This window comes from Triticum urartu, chromosome 1A (assembly GCF_056163025.1).
Source record: "Triticum urartu cultivar PI428250 chromosome 1A, HENAU_Tu73, whole genome shotgun sequence".
Taxonomy (NCBI): Eukaryota; Viridiplantae; Streptophyta; class Magnoliopsida; order Poales; family Poaceae; genus Triticum; species Triticum urartu.
In genome coordinates, this window is record NC_141873.1 from 328,428,884 (window position 1) to 328,453,439 (window position 24,556).

The 24,556-nt window shown below is 43.3% G+C and overlaps 1 protein-coding gene across 1 annotated transcript in view; it reads left to right on the plus strand.

The window, feature by feature from the left end:
* The window catches only part of LOC147991081 (uncharacterized), a 40,245-nt gene extending 16,180 nt beyond the window's left edge, over positions 1-24,065 (plus strand). The window contains exons 2-3 of the mRNA XM_087538520.1: positions 23,583-23,923; positions 24,012-24,065. Of these exons, the coding sequence (XP_087394646.1) occupies positions 23,583-23,923; positions 24,012-24,065 (395 nt within the window). The remainder of the gene's footprint in view (positions 1-23,582; positions 23,924-24,011) is intronic.
* Positions 24,066-24,556: the final 491 nt, after the last annotated feature.

A 24,556-nucleotide genomic window follows, 5' to 3' on the forward strand; every position in this document is an offset into this window, starting at 1 on the left:
GTGCTAAGCTAATGGAATGGGTCATGTCAATTAGATCATTCTCTTAATGATGTGACCCCGTTAATCAAATAACAACTCATTGTTCATGGTTAGGAAACATAACCATCTTTGGTTAACGAGCTAGTCAAGTAGAGGCATACTAGTGACACTTTGTTTGTCTATGTATTCACACATGTATTATGTTTCCGATTAATACAATTCTAGCATGAATAATAAACCTTTATCATGATTATAAGGAAATAAATAATAACTTTATTATTGCCTCTAGGGCATATTTCCTTCAATATAGGGGGAGAGGGAGGGCTGCGCCCCCACCTAGGGTTCCCACCCCAAGGGGTGCAGCAGCCCTAGATCCCATCTAGGGTGGCGGCCACAAGGGGGAGAGGGGGAGGCACACCTGGGGTGGGCCTTAGGACCCATCTGCCCTAGGGTTTGCCCCTCCCCTCTTGGAGGCGCCTTGGGCCTTGGTGGGAGGCTCCCTAGCCAACCTAGGGGCTGGTCCCTTCCCACTATTGGCCCATGTATGCCTCCGGGGCCCGTGGCCCCTCCCGGTGGACCCCCGGACTCCTCCGGTGGTCCCGGTACACTATCGGTGATGCCTAGAACACTTCCGGTGGCCAAAACCATACTTCCTATATATCAATCTTTACCTCCGAACCATTCCGGAACTCCTCATGACGTCCGGGATATCATCCGGGACTCCGAACAATATTCGGTAACCGTGTACATACTTTCCCTATAACCCTAGCATCATCGAACCTTAAGTGTGTAGACCCTACGGGTTCGGGAGTCATGCAAACATGGCCGAGACAACTCTCCGGTCAATAACCAACAGTGGGATCTGGATACCCATGTTGGCTCCTACATGTTCCATGATGATCTCATCGGATGAACCACGATGTCAAGGATTCAATCAAAGAGTCATGCAGACATGGCCGAGACAACTCTCCGGTCAATAACCAACAGTGGGATCTGGATACCCATGTTGGCTCCTACATGTTCCATGATGATCTCATCGGATGAACCACGATGTCAAGGATTCAATCAATCCCGTATACAATTCCCTTTGTCTATCAGTACGATACTTGCCCGAGATTCGATCGTCGGTATCCCGATACCTTGTTCAATCTTGTTACCGGCAAGTCTCTTTACTCGTTCTATAACACATCATCCCGCGATCAACTCCTTGGTCACATTGTGCACATTATGATGATGTACTACCGAGTGGGCCCAGAGATACCTCTCCGTTACACGGAGTGACAAATCCCAGTCTCCATTCGTGCCAACCCAACAGACACTTTTGGAGATACCCGTAGTGTACCTTTATAGCCACCCAGTTACGTTGTGACGTTTGGCACACCCAAAGCACTCCTACGGTATCCGGGAGTTGCACAATCTCATGGTCTAAGGAAATGATACTTGACATTAGAAAAGCTTTAGCATATGAACTACACGATCTTGTGCTCGGCTTATGATTGGGTCTTGTCCATCACATCATTCTCCTAATGATGTGATCCCATTATCAACGACATCCAATGTCCATGGTCAGGAAACCATAACCATCTATTGATCAACGAGCTAGTCAACTAGAGGCTTACTAGGGACATGGTGTTGTCTATGTATCCACACATGTATCTGAGTTTCCTATCAATACAATTCTAGCATGGATAATAAACGATTATGATGAACAAGGAAATATAATAATAACCAATTTATTATTGCCTCTAGGGCATATTTCCAACAGTCTCCCACTTGCACTAGAGTCAATAATCTAGTTCACATCGCCATGTGATTAACACTCACCGGTCACATCGCCATGTGACCAACATCCAAGAGTCTACTAGACTCAATGATCTAGTTCACATCACTATGTGATAAACACTCAAAGAGTTCTGGGTTTGATCATGTTATGCTTGTGAGAGAGGTTGTAGTCAACGGGTCTTGCCATATTCAGATCCCTATGTATTTCGCAAAACTTTATGTCATATCGTAGATGCTGCTACCACGTTCCACTTGGAGCTATTCCAAATTGATGCCCCATTATACGTATCCGGTATCTCTACTCAGAGCTATCCGGATAGGTGTTAAGCTTGCATCGACGTAACTCTTTACGTCGAACTCTTTATCATCTCCATAACCGAGAAACATTTCCTTATTCCTCTAAGGATAATTTCGACCGCTATTTGGTGATCCTCTCCTAGATCACCTTTGTACCCTCTTGCCAGACATGTGGCAAGGCACACATCTGGTGCGGTACTCAGCATGGCATACCGTATAGAGCCTATGACAAAAGCATAGGGGACGACCTTCGTCCTTCTTCTCTCTTCTGTCGTGGTTAATCTTTGAGTCTTACTCAACTTCACACCTTACAACTCAGGTAAGAACCCCTTCTTTGACTGATCTATTTTGAACTCCTTCAAAAACATGTCAAGGTGTGTGTTCTTTGAAAGTATCATCAGGCGTTTTGATCTATCTCTATAGATCTTGATGCCCAATATGTAAGCAGCTTTATCCAGGTCTTCCTTTGAAAAACACTCTTCAAACAACCGTTTATGCTTTCCAGAAATTCTACATCATTTCTAATCAACTATATGTCATCCACATATACTTATCAGAAATGTTGTAGTGCTCCCACTCACTTTCTTGTAAATACAAGTTTCTAGCAAACATTGTACAAACCTGAAAGCTTTGATCACTCCATCAAAGCATATATTCTGACTCCGAGATGCTTGCTCTAGTCCATAGAAGGATCGCTGGAGCCAACATACATTTTAGCATCCTTAGGATCGACAAAACTTTGATTGTATCACATACAACTTTTTCTTATGAAAACTGGTAAGAAAACTTGTTTTTGACATCCATCTGTCAGATTTCATAATCGAAAAATACAGCTAATGCTAACATGATTCCGACGGACTTAAGAATCGCTACGGGTGAGAAATTCTCATCGTAGTCAACTCCTTGAACTTGTGAAAAACTCTTTGCCACAAGTCGAGCTTCATAGACGGTAACATTACCGCCCACGTCCGTCTTCTTCTTAAAGATCCATTTATCTCAATGGCTCGCCGATCATCGGGCAAGTCCACCAAAGTCCATACTTTGTTCTGATACATGGATCCTATCTCGGATTTCATGGCTTCTAACCATTTTTCGGAATACGGGCCCACCATCACTTCTCCATAGCTCGTAGGTTCATTGTTGTCTAACAACATGATATCTAAGACAGGATTACCGTACCACTCAGGAGTAGTGCATATCCTGGTCGACCTACGAGGTTCGATAGCAACTTGATCCGAAGCTTCATGATCACTATCATTAACTTCTTCTTCAACAAACGTAGGCGCCACAGAAAACATCTTTCTGTGTTGCATCACTCTCTGGTTGAAGTAAAGGTTCGACAACCTCATCAAGTTCTATCTTCCTCCCACTCAATTCTTTCAAGAGAAACTCCTTCTCGAGAAAGGACCCGTTCTTAGTGACAAACAATTTGCCCTCGGATCTGAGATAGAAGGTATACCCAACTATCACCTTTGCGTATCTTATGAAGATGTGTTTGTCCGCTTTTGGGTTCGAGTCTCTCCGGCTAAAGCCTTAAGCATCACAGCCCCAAACATTAAGAAATGACAACTTTGGTTTCTTGCCAAACCAATGTTCATACGACGTCGTCTCAACGGACTTAGATGGTGTCCTATCTAAAGTGAATGCAGCTGTCTCTAATGCATAACCTCAAAATAATAGCGGTAGATCGGTAAGAGACATCATACATCACACCATATCTCATAAGGTTCGATTACGACGTCCGGACACACCATTACCCTGTGGTGTTCCAGGTGGCTTCAACTGTGAAACAATTCCACAATGTCTTAAGTGTTTGCCAAACTCATAACTCAGAAATTCTCATTGATCAGATCGTAGGAATTTGATCTTCTTGTTATGATGATTCTTAACTTCACTCTGAAATCGCTTGAACTTTTCAAACGTTTCAGACTTGTGCTTCATTAAGTAAATATACCTATATCTACTCAAATTGTCAGTGAAGATGAGAAAAATAGAGATATCCACCGCACGCTTCAATTTCTCATTGGATCACATGCATCAGCATGTATGATTTCCAACAAGTCACTTGCCCGTTTCATTGTACCTAAAAACGGGGTCTTAGTCATCCTGCCCATGAGGCATGGCTCGCATGTGTCAAGCGATTTAAAATCAACTGACTCCAAACATCCATCGACATGGAGTTTCTTCATGCATCTTACGCCAATATGACCTAAACGGCAGTGCCACAAGAAAGTGGTACTATCATTATTAACTCTACATCTTTTGGCATGAACATGTGTATTGCCACGACCGAGATTCAATGAACCATTCACATAGGGTGCATGACCATGAAAGGTATTATTCATGTAAACAGAATAACCAGTATTCTCTAACTTAAATGAATAACCGTATTGCAATAAACATGATCTAATCATATTCATGCTCAACGTAGACACCTGATAAAATTTATCTAGGTTCAATACTAATCCCGAAGGCAGATGGAGCGTGCAATGGTGATCTCATCAACTTTGGAAACACTTCCAACACACATCGTCACCTCGCCCTTAGCCAGTCTCCATTTAGTCCGTAGCTTTTGCTTCAAGTCACCAATAATAGCAACTGAACCGGTATCCAATACCCAGGTGCTACCAGGAGTACTAGTGAGGTACACATTAATAACACGTATATACTCTGTTGAAGTTGCCAGCCTTCTTATCTACCATGCATTTGGGGTAATTCCGCTACCAGTGACCGTTCCCCTTACAATAGAAGCACTTAGTCTCGGGTTTGGGTTCAACCTTGGGTTCCTTCACTGGAGCGGCAACTGGTTTGCCATCCATGAAGTTTCCCTTCTAGCCCTTGCCCTTCTTGAAACCAGCGGTCTTGTTAAACCATCAACACTTGATGCTCCTTCTTGATTTCTACCTTTTGCGGTCTTAAGCACTGCGAACAGCTCCGGGATTAACTCCATCCCTTGCATGTCATAGTTCACCACGAAGATCTAGTGGCTTAGTGATAGTGGCTAGAGAACTCTATCAATCACTATCTTATCTGGAAGTTTAACTCCCACTTGATTTAAGTGATTGTAGCACCCAGACATTCTGAGCACATGCTCACTAGCTGAGCTATTCTCCTCCATCTTGTTGGCAAAAGAACTTGTCAGAGGTCTCATACCTCTCAACATGGGCATGAGCCTTAAATCCCAATTTCAGCTCTTGGAACATCTCATATGTCTTATGGCGTTCAAAACGTCATTGGAATCCCGATTCTAAGCCATAAAGTATGGTGCACTAAACTATCAACTAGTCATCAGGATGTGTCTGTCAGGTGTTCACAACATCCACAAATGACGTTGTAGGGGTTTGCACATCGAGCGGTGCATCGAAGACGTAAGCCTTCTGTGTAGCAGTGAGGACACTCCTCGGACTACGGACCCAGTCCGCATCATTGCTTACAATATCTTTCAACTTGGTCTTTCTCTAGGAACGTATTGAAATAGGGAGCAACAACGTGAGCTATTTATCTACATCTACAACATATTTGCAAAGACAATTTAGACTATGTTCATGATAATTGAGTTCATCTAATCAAATTATTTAACGAACTCCCACTCAGATAGACATCCCTCTAGTCATCTAAGTGAAACATGATTTGAGTCAACTAGGCCGTGTCCGATCATCACGTGAGACGGACTAGTCAACATCGGTGAACATCTTCATGTTGATCGTATCTTCTATACGACTCATGCTCGACCTTTCGGTCTTCCGTGTTCCGAGGCCATGTCTGTACATGCTAGGCTCATCAACACCCGTTGTATTTGAATGTTAGAATCTATCACACCCGATCATCACGTGGTGCTTCGAAACAACGAACCTTCGCAACGGTGCACAGTTAGGGGGAACACTTTTCTTGAAATTTTAGTGAGGGATCATCTTATTTAAGCTACCATCGTTCTAAGCAAATAAGATGTAAAACATGATAAACATCAAATCCAATCAAATAGTGACATGATATGGCCAATATCATTTTGCTCCTTTTGATCTCCATCTTCGGGGCTCCATGATCATCGTTGTCACCGGCATGACACCATGATCTCCATCATCGTGTCTTCTTGAAGTTGTCTCGTCATCTATTACTTCTACTACTATGGCTAACGCTTTAGCAATAAAGTAAAGTAATTACATGACGTTTATGTTGACACGCAGGTTATAAATAAATTAAGATAACTCCTATGGCTCCTGCCGGTTGTCATACTCATCGACATGCAAGTCGTGATTCCTATTACAAGAACATGATCAATCTCATACATCACATATATCATTCATCACATCCTTTTGGCCATATCACATCACAAGGCATATGCTGCAAAAACAAGTTAGACGTCCTCTAATTGTTGTTGCAAGTTTTTATGTGGCTGCTATAGGTTTCTAGCAAGAACGTTTCTTACCTACGCCAAAACCACAACGTGATATGCCAATTTCTATTTACCCTTCATAAGGACCCTTTTCATCGAATCCGATTCGACTAAAGTGGGAGAGACAGACACCCGCCAGCCACCTTATGCAACTAGTGCATGTCAGTCGGTGGAACCTGTCTCACGTAAGAGTACGTGTAAGGTCGGTCCGGGCCGCTTCATCCCACGATGCCGCCGAATCAAGATAAGACTAGTAACGGCAAGTAAACTGAAAAAAATCGATGCCCACAACAACTTGTGTTCTACTCGTGCATAGAAACTACGCATAGACCTAGCTCTGAAACCACTGTAGGGGATCGTAGCAGAAATTTAAAATTTTCTACGCATCACCAAGATCAATCTATGGAGTAATCTAGCAACGAGGGGAAGGGGAGTGCATCTACATACCCTTGTAGATCGCTAAGCGGAAGCGTTGCAAGAACGTGGATGAAGGAGTCGTACTCGTAGCGATTCAGATCGCAGTTGATTCCGATCTAAGCGCCGAACAACGGCGCCTCCGCGTTCAACACACGTGCATCCCGGTGACGTCTCCTACGCCTCGATCCAGCAAGGGGAGAAGGAGAGGTTTGGGAAGACTCCGTCCAGCAGCAGCACGACGGCGTGGTGGTGGTGGAGGAGCGCGGGACTCCAGCAGGGCTTCGCCAAGCACTACGAGAGACGAGGAGGGAGAGGGGTAGGGCTGCTCCAACAGGGAAATCGAATCGTGTGTTGGGCTGCCCCTTTGCCTCCACTATATATAGGGGAGAGGGAGGGCTGCGCCCCCACCTAGGGTTCCCACCCCAAGGGGTGCGGCAGCCCTAGATCCCATCTAGGGTGGCGGCCACAAGGGGGAGAGGGGGAGGCACACCTGGGGTGGGCCTTAGGGCCCATCTGCCCTAGGGTTTGCCCCCTCCCCTCTTAGAGGCGCCTTGGGCCTTGGTGGGAGGCGCCCCAGCCCACCTAGGGGATGGTCCCTTCCCAGTATTGGCCCATGTATGCCTCCGGGGCCCGTGGCCCCTCCCGGTGGACCCCCGGACCCCTCCGGTGGTCCCGGTACACTACCGGTGATACCCGGAACACTTCCGGTGGCCAAAACCGTACTTACTATATATCAATCTTTACCTCCGGACCATTCCGGAACTCCTCGTGACATCCGGGATCTCATCCGGGACTCCAAACAACATTCGGTAACTGCGTACATACTTTCCCTATAACCCTAGCGTTATCGAACCTTAAGTGTGTAGACCCTACGGGTTCGGGAGTCATGCAGACATGGCCGAGACAACTCTCCGGTAAATAACCAACAGCGGGATCTGGATACCCATGTTGGCTCCTACATGTTCCACGATGATCTCATCGGATGAGTCACGATGTCAAGGATTCAATCAATCTCGTATACAATTCCCTTTGTCTATCGGTACGATACTTGCCCGAGATTCGATCGTCGGTATCCCGATACCTTGTTCAATCTCGTTACCGGCAAGTATCTTTACTCGTTCTGTAACACATCATCCCGTGATCAACTCCTTGGTCACATTGTGCACATTATGATGATGTCCTACCAAGTGGGCCCAGAGATACCTCTCTGTTACACGGAGTGACAAATCCCAGTCTCGATTCGTGCCAACCCAACAGACACTTTCGGAGATACCCGTAGTGTACCTTTATAGCCACCCAGTTACGTTGTGACGTTTGGCACACCCAAAGCACTCCTACGGTATCCGGGAGTTGCACAATCTCATGGTCTAAGGAAATGATACTTGACATTAGAAAAGCTTTAGCATATGAACTACACAATCTTATGCTAGGCTTAGGATTGGGTCTTGTCCATCACATCATTCTCCTAATGATGTGATCCCATTATCAACGACATCCAATGTCCATGGTCAGGAAACCGTAACCATCTATTGATCAACGAGCTTGTCAACTATAGGCTTACTAGGGACATGGTGTTGTCTATGTATCCACAATGTATCTGAGTTTCCTATCAATACAATTCTAGCATGGATAATAAACGATTATCATGAACAAGGAAATATAATAATAACCAATTTATTATTGCCTCTAGGGCATGTTTCCAACACATAGTTATTAGCTAGATGGCTTCTTCTCTCTCTTTGGATCTCAATACAAAGTTCTCCTCGATCTTCTTGGAGATCTATTCGATGTAATCTTCTTTTGCTGTGTGTTTGTCGAGATCCGATGAATTGTGGGTTTATGATCCAGATTATCTATGAACAATATTTGATACTTCTCTGAATTCTTTTATGTATGATTGGTTTATCTTTGCAAGTCTCTTCGAATTATCAGTTTGGTTTGGCCTACTAGATTGATCTTTCTTGCAATGGGAGAAGTGCTTAGCTTTGGGTTCAACCTTGCAGTGCTCGATCCCAGTGACAGAAAGAGAACCGACACGTATTGTATGTTTGCCATCGAGGATAAAAAAGATGGGGTTTATATCATATTGCATGAGTTTATCCCTCTACATCATGCCATCTTACTTAAAGCATTACTCTGTTCTTATGAACTTAGTACTCTAGATGCATGCTGGATAGCGGTCGATGTGTGGAGTAATCGTAGTAGATGCAGAATCGTTTCGGTCTACTTGTCGCGGACGTGATGCCTATATACATGATCATACCTAGATATTCTCATAACTATGCTCAATTCTATCAATTGCTCGACAGTAATTCGTTTACCCACTGTAATACTTATGCTCTTGAGAGAAGCCACTAGTGAAACATATGGCCCCCGGGTCTATCTTCCATCATATTAATTCCAACACTTAGTTATTTCTATTGCCGTTTATTTTACTTTGCATCTTTATTTCTCTTTATCATAAAAATACCAAAAATATTATCTTTCAGATCTCACTCTCGTAAGTGACTGTGAAGGGATTGACAACCCCTTTATCGCGTTGGTTGCAAGGTTCTTATTTGTTTGTGTAGGTGCGTGGGACTCGAGCGTGATCACCTACTGGATTGATACCTTGGTTCTCAAAAACTGAGGGAAATACTTACGCCACTTTACTGCATCACCCTTTCCTCTTCAAGGGAAAACCAATGCAGTGATCAAGAGGTAGCAAGAAGGATTTCTGGCACCGTTTCCGGGGAGATTCGTGCCAAGTCAAGTCAAGATTTGACTCCCGACAACGAGCCATTTCTGGCACCGTTGCTGGAGTCTATGCACAAGTCAAGACATACCAAGTACCCATCACAAACTCTTATCCCTCGCATTACATTATTTGCCATTTTCCTCTCGTTTTTCTCTCCCCCACTTCACCCTTGCCATTTTATTCACCCTTCTTTTGTTCGTCTTTCCATTTGCTTTGATGTCTTACTTGGCTCGTTTGCTCGTTTGGTTGGAATAGTTGTTTATTTATTGCTAAACAGAGAACCTAATATCTATGGATCCTCATCCGCTTGCTAATCTTTTTAAGAGATCCAATTATGATGAACCAATTGCTAGTGAGTTTTGTGCACTAGATTATCTTTATGAGGTTTTTGCTTGAAATTCGTGAATTAGAAAAGTGTGATGAATTACTTTATGAAGCGATTCACGATAGATCTTTGAATAAAAAGCATGATTGTAATGATTTTATTATAAATTCTATTTATGTAAATTATGCTAATAATATGCAAAACCCTAAGCTTGGGGATTCTACTTTTACTATGTCCTCTACTTGTTGCAATGATCATGATTGGGGCGATTCTTCTTTTGATCTTGAAAATTTATTTAAGCCTCATGATGAATATGAGATTGATAAGAGTGTTTGCAATGTTATTGGAAGTGGGTTTGGAAGAGTGTCAACTTTAGATCCCACATATTTGGAGAATGTTCAATCTTATGATTTTTTTATAAAAGTGGGTTTGGAAAGGTCATGAATTTAGTTAATGTTAATCCCACTATTTTGGAAGAGTGTCAAATTTGCATGCACGTGGATCGTGTTGAAAATATTTTATGTGATAGCTATTTTGTTGAATTTTCTTATGATCCCACATGTAATTATTATGAGAGAGGAAAATATGATTGTAGAAATTTTCCTGTTACTAAATTACCTCTCGTTATGTTGAGATTGCTATTGTTTCTTTCCGCTTCCTTGCATATGCTAGTTTTTGCTTACCTTGATAATTTGTTTGCCTATAAGATGCCTATGCATAGGAAGTATGTTAGACTTAGATGTTTTTGTCATGTGTTTTATGATGCTCTCTTTGTGCTTCAATTCTTGTCTTTCATGTGAGCATCGTTGAAATCTTATGCCTAGCTATAAGGCTTTAAAGAAAAATGCTTGTTGGGAGACAACCCAATATTTTTCCTTGATGTCATTCAATAAATAATTTATATAGCCTCTGTTTTGGTTGTGTTTTTTGTGTTTAATTAATGTTCGTGCCAAGTAGAACCGTTGGGAAGACTTGGGGAAAGTCTTTTTGATCTTGCTGTAAAAAACAGAAACTTTAGCGCTCACGAGAATTGCTGCCATTTTTATTTGAAAAGTGCTATTTAGTTAATTATTTTTGCATATTATTAATAGATAAATTCCTCATGTGCATAAATTTATTTTAGAATTTTTGGGGTTCCATAAGTTTGCGTTAGCTACAGATTACTACAGATGGTTCTGTTTTTGACAGATTCTGTTTTTCGTGTGTTGTTTGGTTATTTTGATGAATCTATGGCTAGTAAAAGAGCTTATAAACCATAGAGAAGTTGGAATACAGTAGGTTTAACACTAATATAAATAAATAATGAGTTCATTACAGTACCTTGAAGTGGTGTTTTGTTTTCTTTTGCTAACGGATCTCATGAGATTTTCTATTTTGAGTTTTGTGTTGTGAAGTTTTCAAGTTTTGGGTAGAGATTTGATGGATTATGAAACAAAGAGTGGCAAAAGCCTAATCTTGGGGATTCCCATGGCACCCCAAGGTAAACTTCAAGGACACCAAAAAGCCTAAGCTTGGGAATGCCCCAGAGGGCATCCCCTCTTTCGTCTTCATCTATCGGTAACTTTACTTGGAGCTATATTTTTATTCATCACATGATATGTGTTTTGCTTGGAGCATCTTGTATGATTTGAGTCTTTACTTTTTAGTTTACCACAATCATCCTTGCTTTACACACCTTTTGAGAGAGACTCACATGATTTGAAATTTATTAGAATACTCTATGTGCTTCACTTATATCTTTTGAGCTATATAGTTTTTGCTCTAGTGCTTCACTTCTATCTTTTAGAGCACGGTGGAGGATTTGTTTTATAGAAACTATTGTTCTCTTATGCTTCACTTATATTATTCCAAGAGTCCTTTATAACAACATGGAAATTTTCTTTTAGGAATAATATAAAAACTTTTATACAAGTGTATTGAATACTAAGAAAAGTTTGATACTCAATGGTTGTTTTGAGATATGGAGATGGTGGTATTAGAGTCATGCTAGTTGAGTAGTTGTGAATTTGAGAAATACTTGTGTTGAAGTTTGTGATACCCGTAGCATGCACGTATGTTGAACCATTACGTGATGAAGTCGGAGCATAATTTATTTATTGGTTGTCTTCCTTATGAGTGGCAGTCGGGAACGAGCGATGGTCTTTTCCTACCAATCTACCCCCCTAGGAGCATGCACGTAATACTTTGTTTCGATAACTAATAAATTTTTGCAATAAGTATGTGAGTTCTTTATGACTAATGTTGAGTCCATGGATTATACGCACTCTCACCCTTCCACCATTGCTAGCCTCTCTAGTATCGCACAACTTTCGCCGGTACCATAAACCCACCATATACCTTCCTCAAAACAGTCATCATACCTACCTATTATGGCATTTCCATAGCCATTCCGAGATATATTGCCATGCAACTTTCCACCGTTCTGTTATTATGACACGCTTCATCATTGTCATATTGCTTGCATGATCATGTAGTTGACATCGTATTTGTGGCAAAGCCACTGTTCATAATTCTTCATACATGTCACACATGCATCATTGCACATCCCGGTACACCACTAGAGGCATTCACATAGAGTCATATTTTGTTCTAAATATCGAGTTGTAATTCTTGAGTTGTAAGTAAATAAAGTGTGATGATCATCATTATTAGAGCATTGTCCCAAGTGAGGAAAGGATGATGGAGACTATGATTCCACCATAAGTCGGGATGAGACTCCGGACTAAAAAAAGAGGCCATAAAAAGGAAGGCAAAAATAAAAAAATGAGAGAAAAAGAGAGAAGGGACAATGCTACTATCCTTTTTCCACACTTGTGCTTCAAAGTAGCATCATAATCTTCATGATAGAGAGTCTCCTATGATATCACTTTCATATACTAGTGGGAATTTTTCATTATAGAACTTGGCTTGTATATTCTAATGATGGGCTTCCTCAAAATGCCCTAGGTCTTCATGAGCAAGCAAGTTGGATGCACATCCACTTAGTTTCTTTTGTTGAGCTTTCATGTACTTATAGCTCTAGTGCATCCATTGCATGGAAATCCCTACTCACTCACATTGATATCTATTGATGGGCATCTCCATAGCCCGTTGATACGCCTAGTTGATGTGAGACTATCTTCTCCTTTTTTGTCTTCTCCACAACCACCATTCTATTCCACATATAGTGATATATCCATGCTCACGCTCATATATTGCGTGAAGATTGAAAAAGTTTGAGAATATCAAAAGTATGAAACAATTGCTTGGCTTGTCATTGGTGTCGGGGATATACCCCGCGGTATGACCCGGCCGGATGTATGACCCGGGTGGGACTTGGCGCTTCATTGGTAACCCGCCGGAGGATTAGCGACTCACGAGGCCGGCGGCTCGCTGGTGTGACGACTCACGAGTCTGGAAACACATTGGTGACCTGGCGAGTGTTTCAGATGGATGACAAGGCCCAAGGCCCAGAAGGCCGGCTCATATGATGGTGGGCCGGCTTAAAAGGAAAGGCATAAGGAATATTCTCCTAGAAAGTAAGCAAGACTAGGACTCCACTTGTAATAGAGTTATCCTGATCCAACTAGGACTAGTCATATAACCCACCCCTTCAACATATATAAGGAGGGACAAGGCACCCAAGAGAGAGAGAGAGAGATAATCGTTAAGGCTAGACATAACAAGAGGAGAGCCGGCTTATGCGGCGACTCCCTCATGATCATAATGAGACCTAAACAACATGTAGGGCTATTACCGGATCATGTTTCCTGGGGCCCGAAGCTGTATAAATCCTTCTCTTGTGTGTTGATCCGCCTCACTCTCTCAATTCCAACCAACCCCTCTCAAGCTACTACGTAGATGCGTTGGCATCACGATTAAGTCCTCACATTAGGACATTTGTCGTGACGTTTCCACAACAGTTGACGCTTAACGTGGGGCCCGCGCACGGTGGTGTTGAGTTTTTGGTGGAATCTCACGAATCTGTGTGGATCGGTTTCCGCTGTTTTATGAAGTCGTCGAGACGGACAGAAAATTTCCCTTCGCACCGCTGTAGAAATCTACCGAAGACGTCTTGTTTTCTGGATCAGTGGCGAACCTCGCTGTGGCTGGGTATGGCCAGTCAAGAAAATACGACCACGTCTTACCATCTACGACGTCAAGTCCAAGGAACCATCAGATCAGGCGCACAAACCACTACGATGGTGCATTGAGTAATTTTGGACGAGCAGAGTCCAGGATTGGACTGGAAAAAGAATCGGCGAGATCACCCGTACGCGGCGACGAGCGACTCATCCAATCTGAAGAAAAATCAACTTCCGTTGCAACTCAAACTCTGTCTTCTATGCCTCCTTTTTCCATGGCGGGTTGTATGGAGCAGCAGATGAAGACAAATAAAAAATGACGGCAGTCTGGCCACGATCCAGTGTCCCTGTGACAGTTTCCTCAAAAACTAGTAATTGCAATACACAATGGCACAATCTTCAATGGGACATCATACTCCACGTGAAAATCATCAGCAGCGTCAATTTCCAATGGGATTCACTTGAAGACGTAGTTGACTTTGTTAGAACCGCAATACCGCTGAACCGCCGAGATCGGACTCGCCGAGCTACGACCCGGAAATAGAGACAACAACGACCCGAACTCGCCGCCACAGGGTGTCATCCACCCTGGCTTCGGACTCGCCGCGCCTTGAGCCGCCCTGGCCGTGCTCCGTCCCCGTTGTGATCGAGTCAGTCCCGTATCCGCCTTCGAGTCGCCTTCATAGCCAACCGCCGTAGTTGAGCCACCATCCATAGCCCGTTCGAGCCTTCAGCCCTTTTTTTTCGAGAATGACGGGGGAAAACCCCACCGTTTGTTATATTACTCGAAGGACTCGGCAGTCATACAGTGTTTTCACCACATGCAGACTGGGGTCTCGCCTACCGTAGCTGGTCCACCGTGGCCACCTTGCTGCATTGAATCGCCGAAATCCACTGCGGCCTCATAACTGTTGCGAGCCGCCGGCTGCCTCTACCACGAGCAGCCCGGAATCTTCCGCCGCAGTGGACTGCGGCCATAGCTGTACCTCGAGCCGGTCGGTGAGCCTCCGCCCATTGAGCCGCACCGTCCGCACCCGCGACTCGGCTGCCCCTACTGCGCTGGCCGCCGCAAGCCACCATGAACCGCCTGCCTCTGGAGGATCCAACATCCGCTGATGCCATAGGAATTTGTCAGATTATCTATGATCAAACAAGCAAGTTGGGTTGAACGCCCACAGAATCGCTCTTCTGTGTTTGCGCGCAATGGATGAACGCCCTGAACTCCTCTCTGTTCCGCTCCGCACGCAGCCGCCCCGGCGCTGATAGAGGCAAAGGTGTCCCGATGTTTCGATGAGATGGTGGCTATCGTTTTCTGTGGGAGTCGACCTTGACGATCCGACTACGAACGTGCGAGACGTCGCGCCTTAGCAATCGCTAAACCAACTTCCGAGGGGTTATTGACCACGCCGGAGCACGATCAACCTGACCACGAGGGCCTGTTTCCTGCGAGCAAACGAAGAACAAGCAAGAAACTGAGATTGCAATCTGGATATTGCGAACATAAGATGAAAGCTTTATTGATCAAGGTGGGGTTCTGTGACGTCTTGGTCTGGTCGTTGGACACAAACGAAGTACGCGAAGTTGCAGCTATGGCGAACTTTTAATCTAAACAAAACCCAAAATCTAAACGACGCCCTAAGGGCTGTATATATGAAGGAAGAGAGGGGAATTTCGTGGCCCTTGAGGGTGGGGTCCGAATCCAACCCTAACTCTTGTTTCCCCACACATACGGACTCTAAAAATAGCCTATACTTAAGTATTTCGAAATTACATGGGCCTGGCCCATTAATAAGGTGACGCAGCACCTAGAATAGCCTATGGACGAATATTATGAAGTGGCATCTTGTATATTTCGTCCATGGCTTCATGCACTCCTTATGGCGGCTTCAAAGTCCTGAAATCATCAGTTGTAACTCCGTTCTTGATCCCCTTGCGCATGCCATCAACTTCATGCGTGTTCTTGCTCCAATGTTCAGCCTTCTCCAAGCTAGGCCCTTCATTTGAAAGCAAAACAAATGTATCCAATTTAGGCAGCATCATAATCTCATGAACATTAGAATCATTACCAAGAAACGAAAGTACCTGGTAATTTAATTGGCGTGCGCGAGCTCTAGTAATTGGTCCAGTATATGTAACAGTAGGGGCTGTGGGTGTAACAATGGTATTGATGTCCTCATCATCCTCCCCTTCTTGAAATGAAGTCATCCTCGACGGAAGCTCATCTTCGTCACCCAAATAAGGCTTCAAATCTGCAATATTAAAAGTGGGACTAACCCCAAAATCTGCAGGTAGCTCAAGTTTATATGCATTATCATTTATTTTCTCTAAAACCTTAAAAGGACCATCAGCACGTGGCATTAGCTTTGATTTGCGCAGATTAGGAAATCTATCTTTACGCAAATGTAACCAAACAAGATCTCCAGGTGCAAACACAACATGTTTTCTACCCTTATCTCCAGCAAGTTTATATTTAGCATTCATACGCTCAATGTTTTCCTTAGTTAACTCATGCATTTTTAAAATCAATTCAGAACGTTCTTTAGCATCAAAATTAACCTTCTCCGAAGATGGAAGAGGCAACAAATCAATAGGTGCACGAGGTAGGAAACCATACACAATTTCAAAAGGGCACATCTTAGTAGTAGAATGCAATGAACGATTATAAGCAAATTCAATATGAGGCAAGCATTCTTCCCACATTTTCTTGTTATTCTTCAAAACAGCCCTAAGCATAGTAGACAATGTTCTATTGACTACTTCAGTTTGTCTATCAGTTTGGGGGTGACAAGTAGTACTAAAAAGCAGCTTGGTCCCCAACTTAGCCCATAAACATCTCCAAAAGTGGCTAAGAAATTTAGTATCACGATCTGAAACAATAGTATTTGGCACACCATGTAAGCGAATAATTTCACGAAAGAACAAATCAGCAACATTAACAGCATCATCGCTTTTATGACATGGTATAAAGTGTGCCATTTTCGAGAACCTATCCACGACAACAAATATGCTATCCCTCCCCTTCTTTGTTCTAGGTAAACCTAAAACAAAGTCCATAGATATATCCTCCCAAGGAACACTAGGTACAAGCAAAGGCATATATAAACCATGAGGATTGAGTCGTGACTTAGCTCTTTGACATGTAGTGCATCGAGCAACAAAACGCTCAACATCCCGTCTCATCTTTGGCCAAAAGAAATGTGTAGCAAGTATATCCTCCGTCTTCTTGACGCCAAAGTGTCCCATTAATCCTCCTCCATGCGCCTCCTGCAACAACAAAAGACGAACGGAGCTAGCTGGAATGCATAGCTTGTTAGCACGAAACACAAATCCATCGTTAAGAACGAACTTGTTCCAAGTTCTCCCTTCCTTACAATTCTGCAACACATCTTTAAATTCAGCATCATTAACATATTGATCCTTGATGGTCTCCAAACCAAATATTTTAAAGTCAAGTTGTGAAAGCATAGTACAATGACAAGACAAGGCATCAGCAATAACATTTTCTTTACCCTTCTTGTGTTTAATCACATAAGGAAAAGTCTCAATGAATTCAACCCATTTAGCATGTCGACGGTTCAGTTTTGCTTGACTTTTAATGTGTTTCAAAGATTCATGATCAGAATGTATAACAAATTCCTTGGGCCATAAATAATGTTGCCATGTTTCTAAGGTCCGAACAAGAGCATATAATTCTTTATCATAAGTAGAATAGTTCAGACTAGGCCCACTCAATTTTTCAGAAAAGTATGCAACAGGTTTTCCATCTTGTAATAACACACCTCCTAATCCAATTCCACTAGCATCACATTCAAGCTCAAAAGTCTTATTGAAATTAGGAAGTTGGAGTAAAGGAGCATGTGTCAACTTATCTTTCAATACCGTGAAGGCTTCTTCTTGTGCGGTACCCCAAACAAAAGGTACATCCTTCTTTGTAAGCTCGTTGAGAGGTGCAGCAATGGTGCTGAAATCTCTCACAAAACGCCTACAAAAACCAGCGAGGCCAAGGAAACTCCTCACTTGTGTGACCGTTTTGGGCTGCGGCCAACTCTCAATAGCTTCAATCTTGGCTTTATCAACTTCAATTCCCTGTGGAGTAACAACATAGCCAAGAAAAGATACTCGGTCGGTGCAAAAGGTGCACTTTCCAAGGTTACCAAACAAACGTGCATCACGTAGAGCAATAAAAACAGCACGTAAATGTTCCAAATGTTCCTCCAAAGATTTGCTATAAATCAATATGTCATCAAAGTAAACTACCACAAATCGTCCAATGAAAGCACGTAAAACTTCGTTCATTAACCTCATGAAAGTACTAGGTGCATTAGTTAACCCAAAAGGCATGACTAACCACTCATATAATCCAAACTTAGTTTTAAATGCTGTTTTCCATTCATCTCCCAATTTCATACGAATTTGATGGTAACCACTACGCAAATCAACTTTGGAGAATATTGTAGAGCCACTCAATTCATCAAGCATATCATCTAGCCTAGGAATAGGATGACGATAACGAATAGTAATATTATTAATGCCTCTACAATCAACGCACATACGCGACGTACCATCCTTTTTCGGCACTAAAATGATAGGAACAGCACAAGGACTAAGGGATTCGCGTATATAACCTTTGTCGAGCAGTTCTTGTACTTGACGCATAATCTCCTTCGTCTCCTCTGGATTGGTACGGTATGGTGCCCGGTTGGGTAATGATGCACCGGGAATTAAGTCAATTTGATGCTCAATCCCGCGAATAGGTGGTAATCCCGGTGGCACGTCTTGTGGAAAGACGTCGGCGAACTCCTGCAAAATGTTAGTGACAGCAGGAGGCAAAGAGGAAGGCACGTCCTCGAATGAAAATAATGCCTCTTTGCACACAAAAGCATAGCAAACAGATTTGCTAAAATCTAGATCATCAATATCAGATTTGGTGGCAAGTAAACATGCACTTTTCAATTTAATTTCAGAAGCAACACTAGCTTGTTTATTATTATTAGGCTGCATTTGTTGCTCAAATTCTTTTGCCACAATCTGATTTTCACTCTTAGTTTTCTCCTGTTTTGCTTTATTAGCTCTATTAATATCATCTTTCAAAATGGAATCAGGAGTCATAGGAAGCAAAGTAATATTTTTATCCTTATGAACAAGAGTATACTGATTGTTTCTACCATGGTGAATAGAATTTTTATCAAATTGCCATGGTCTACCAAGTAATAAGGAACATGCTTGCATCGGTACCACATCACAATCAACATAATCAGCATATGTAGAGATACTAAAATGCACATGAACAGTACGTGTTACCTTAACCTTGCCGCTGTTGTTGAACCATTGGATGTAGTAAGGATGTGGATGTGGTCTTGTGGTGAGAGATAGCTTCTCCACCATCTCGATGCTAGCCAAGTTGTTGCAACTCCCTCCATCTATGATCACGCGAACAGAACGTTCCTTCACAACTCCCTTTGTATGGAACAAATTATGCCTCTGATTTTGCTCAGCTTGTGTAACCTGCACACTCAAAACACGTTGAGCAACTAAACATTCATACCTGTCAGCATCTTCAGGAGCCATGTATTGCGTCTCATGATCAGAATCGTCTCCACCGTGTTCGTCACGTGTAATAAGAGCCAATGTCTCCTCATCATAGTCACTAGCGGACTCATACCCACCATCCTCAGTAACAATCATCACACGCTTAGATGGGCATTCTCTTGCATAATGACCTCCACCCTTGCAACGTCGACAAATAATATCATGTGTTTGCCCTGTTGATGCCATGGATGAAGAAGAGCTCTTTGCAGGCCCAGAAGGTGTGCTCTTGGCAGATAGTGGTGATTGTGCCTGCTTTATTGTATCACGGTTGGAGGTGGTAGCCGACGGAGGCGCCGGTGAAGCAGAACGTGTGGAAGTAGATGATGCACGTGGTGTCCATGAAGAAGGTCGACCTGCAGAAAAGTTAGTCCGCGCCAATGCCTGTCGATCCTGCACTTCACGTTCAGCTTTACAAGCAAGATGGAATAAACGAGTGATATTAGTATACTCCTTATACTCTAGAATCGTCTGAATCTCTCTATTTAATCCACCCATAAAACGTGCAAGCATAGCTTCATTCTCCTCAACAATACCACATCTAATCATGCCAGTTTGTAATTCCTGATAATATTCTTCTACAGAATTTTTTCCCTGTCTTAAGCGCTGCAATTTTTGAAGTAATTCACGTTGATAATATGGTGGAACCCAACGAGTACGCATAGCAGTTTTCAAAGCAGCCCAAGTAGCAGGAATGGGATATAATCTACAATGCTCAGACCACCAAACACATGCAAAACTAGTGAATGCACAAACAGCAGCAGGAACACGTCTCTCCTCGGGATATTGTAAACATGTAAATCGTTGTTCAGTTTCTAACTCCCAAGTAAGATATATATCAGGAACATATCTACCCTCAAATGGTGGAATATTCAATTTTAGTTTAGGGAGATGGTCATGATCTCGTACCTGAGGGTGAGCCCTACCATTGCCATTATTTGCATGTGGACGACCTGATGGTTGCTGTGCTGGTGGTGGCACGTAGTTCTGATTTTGATCAACCTCATCCTCGTAATCGCCAGCAAAATCATCCTCCTCCGCATCAGCAGCAGGAGCCACAGAAGTAGCAACAGCAGCACCAACAGTTTGGCCAGGTGCAAGAGGGAGACGGCTCGCTCGGCGGAGGGCCGTTTCACGATGTGTAGGTAGTCGTCGTTGTTGTTGTTGTAGAGGTGCGTTAGGTGCAGCCGGTGGTGGTGGTGGAAGACGCGCGAGCAATTCATTAAACCTGTCATCGAGTTTTGTTTCGAACGTCTTCTCCATGTCATCTATCTTCTCCATGGCCTCTTCAAATCTGTTTAGCACATCCTGCACCTGTCCATTCATCATTTGCTGAAATTTATCATGCAACTCCTGATTCATCATGTTCTCCCAGTCAGTCTCGTCGGCTTGTGATCCTGCCATGGTTAGCAACAATAGAAAACACACAAGAATATGATCCTACAGAATACTAACAAGAGGTGGTGGTGGCGGGTGTCACAAATCCGTCAAGCAAATCTCAAATTCTTACCAGTTCTTACCCAGCAGCAGGCGGTGATCGGCAACCGTTGTAGTCAAAACTCTCAAAAGCTTGGATAGAGCGATTGCCAGGGAGAGTCAAACGCACGACGTAGAGGTATGTGGAGCTGGGAAGGCTTATAGTATGGTAGCAAAAAGGGTCAGCAATAATCAATTCAGAGATGCAAAGTTGAATAAACGCTCAACGACGGTACTGTGCTGGTCCTAGGCTAGACCGTGCTAGAGACGCGAGCCTAGAACACTAACAAAATCACGGCGCTGCACGTAAATAAGGGAAAAGCACACTCTGGAACTTTTTTTTTTCGCTTTTTTTTGCGCTCCTCTTTTTTTTTGCGCTCCTTTTTTTTTGCGAAAAATCACTATAATGGCGAGTGTCTCAAAACTCTTCCCTCGTCAAACTGATAGGATGGGCACGAAAAAAAAATTTCCACTTTTTTTTTCGGAAATCAGGGCAGCGACGACGAAAAAGTGCGACAAAAAATCACTATGATGGCACGTGGCTCAAAAGACTCAGAAAAGCCTAAAAATAGGATAGGGAAAAAATATTTTTGCCCGTGAAAATTTTGGCCTAAAAACTGCCCGGGGGTCTCCAGACTTTTTTTTTCGAGACCTACGCAGGCAAGGAAACACGAATCGGAATTGAGATTGATCTCAAAAACAAACCTAATATGAGAAGAACTCGGATTGGTGGTGGATATATGGTTGTGGTATATGGCAGCGGTGGTGGTATATGGTAGCGGTGGTGGTATATGGATAGAGATTGATGGTGGTATATGAATACGGATTGGTAGTGGTATATGGATAAGGATTCAGAGCGGTGGCGGATAAGCAAAAGTGGTAGATGGGCGATGATGATGGTGCGGCGGCGGCGTGACAACTTATGACCAGAACTCGAAACTCTAAAAGACTAGACTCTAAGACCAGCAACTTGACACGACGATGCAACCGCAAATTCAACAAAGCAAAAACCCTAAAAAGATTATGCAAAGGCTCAGATTGGTTCGGATATGATGAACTAACCCTAATTTTTTTTTGTGTGGCTTTTTCGTGGACTGTAGGTATGAAGAACAGACTCGATCTAATCTACGAAAAACTGTAAAATCTCACCGAGCAACCTGGAAATCTGATACCACTTGATAGAGGCAAAGGTGTCTCGATGTTTCGATGAGATGGTGGCTATCGTTTTCTGTGGGAGTCGACCTTGACGATCCGACTACGAACGTGCGAGACGTCGCGCCTTAGCAATCGCTAAACCAACTTCCGAGGGGTTATTGACCACGCCGGAGCACGATCAACCTGACCACGAGGGCCTGTTTCCTGCGAGCAAACGAAGAACAAGCAAGAAACTGAGATTGCAATCTGGATATTGCGAACATAAGATGAAAGCTTTATTGATCAAGGTGGGGTTCTGTGACGTCTTGGTCTGGTCGTTGGACACAAACGAAGTACGCGAAGTTGCAGCTATGGCGAACTTTTAATCTAAACAAAACCCAAAATCTAAACGACGCCCTAAGGGCTGTATATATGAAGGAAGAGAGGGGAATTTCGTGGCCCTTGAGGGTGGGGTCCGAATCCAACCCTAACTCTTGTTTCCCCACACATACGGACTCTAAAAATAGCCTATACTTAAGTATTTCGAAATTACATGGGCCTGGCCCATTAATAAGGTGACGCAGCACCTAGAATAGCCTATGGACGAATATTATGAAGTGGCATCTTGTATATTTCGTCCATGGCTTCATGCACTCCTTATGGCGGCTTCAAAGTCCTGAAATCATCAGTTGTAACTCCGTTCTTGATCCCCTTGCGCATGCCATCAACTTCATGCGTGTTCTTGCTCCAATGTTCAGCCTTCTCCAAGCTAGGCCCTTCATTTGAAAGCAAAACAAATGTATCCAATTTAGGCAGCATCATAATCTCATGAACATTAGAATCATTACCAAGAAACGAAAGTACCTGGTAATTTAATTGGCGTGCGCGAGCTCTAGCAATTGGTCCAGTATATGTAACAGTAGGGGCTGTGGGTGTAACAATGGTATTGATATCCTCATCAGGCGCACTTCTGTTCTGCTCCATGCGCGCGCAATCGCGACCCGCCCGTCTCCCTGGAGCCGTCATCGTGTTACGTCTAATATTGGTACATGCGTGAGCAGGAATCAAGCGAAGGAGAGTTGCCGGTTCCTGTGTTCTTTTCTCTGGCTTTTGTTGTGACCACTGCTGCTTCCATGTTGATCAAGACAAGTCACGTCAGCTACTGGTACAACTTAATCCGCAAAGATCAATGATACTTTACCCCTTGGTTGCTAGTGTAGCTACTGTTGCTACAGAAACACTAGTACTAGTTGACTGATTGGGTGCTAGTTGCTGTGAACTGTTACGTCCACTGCACGACACTACCAGGTGATATCCATCCAGTCTGTTTTAATAAACACATATAAATTTTTATGAAACAGTTATTTTGGATTGCGATATTTTTTTATGCAGGGCAATTGTTTATTATAAATGAGGCATCATACTGCACCGACATTTCGTCGGTGCCATATTATCCAGTGAATGAACATGCGCAAGTCGCCGTCACTGTGATCCAGTTTACATCAACGCGTCGGTCGACTCGCCCGTCCGCGCCGTCTTACAACGCCACAGACGACTCGCCCGTCGCCCGCGCGGCCGGTTCACGCGTCCGCGCCGGTTTACAGCGCAGAGGACAACTTGCTCGTTCGCACCGGCTTACAACGCCGCGACCGACTCATCGGTCTACTCCTGCGGCCGACTCAGCTATGATTGATTTCAGCTTCACCGTGATAATTACTGGCCTAACATACCAGGTGAAGTCCATTCATTATATATTTTTATATTACATATTGCTTTCTTTGAAAGAGCAATTACTCTGTCTTGTGAGGTTTTTTGGTGCAGGAAAAATTGTCTACTGCAAAAGTGACCGTCATATCACGGAGATTTATTGAATAACTCATACCGGAAGTGTATAATGAGTGTTGCGAAGATTGTCAAATCGCTTCGAACCTTCGGTTTACATAAATTTCAGTGTTCCGCTGTTCAACTATATGCCGGTTTATATCACGGCCAAGTATGGAGAATCTCAAGACAACTCCTCGAGTCGTCTTAAGACTAGGGGGCTTCTTGATCGTATTCGAATCATAGCTTAACCCCTTTTGGACCCGACTTTGATCGTATTCGAATCAGAGTCGTTAAAAAAGTCTCAAGGTCATTTGGGGGCTTCCTGTTCAAACATAGGTCGTATTCGAACCAAAGAGAACATAGTTGTCGGTACCCTCTTGATCGGCACAATGCCAAACTCACTAGGGGGCTCCTTGATCGTATTAGAATCATAGTTTAACCCCTTTTGGGTCCGACTTTGATCGTATTCGAATCAGAGTCGTTAAAAAAACTCTCAAGGTCATTTGGGGGCTTCCTGTTCAAACATAGGTCATATTCGAACC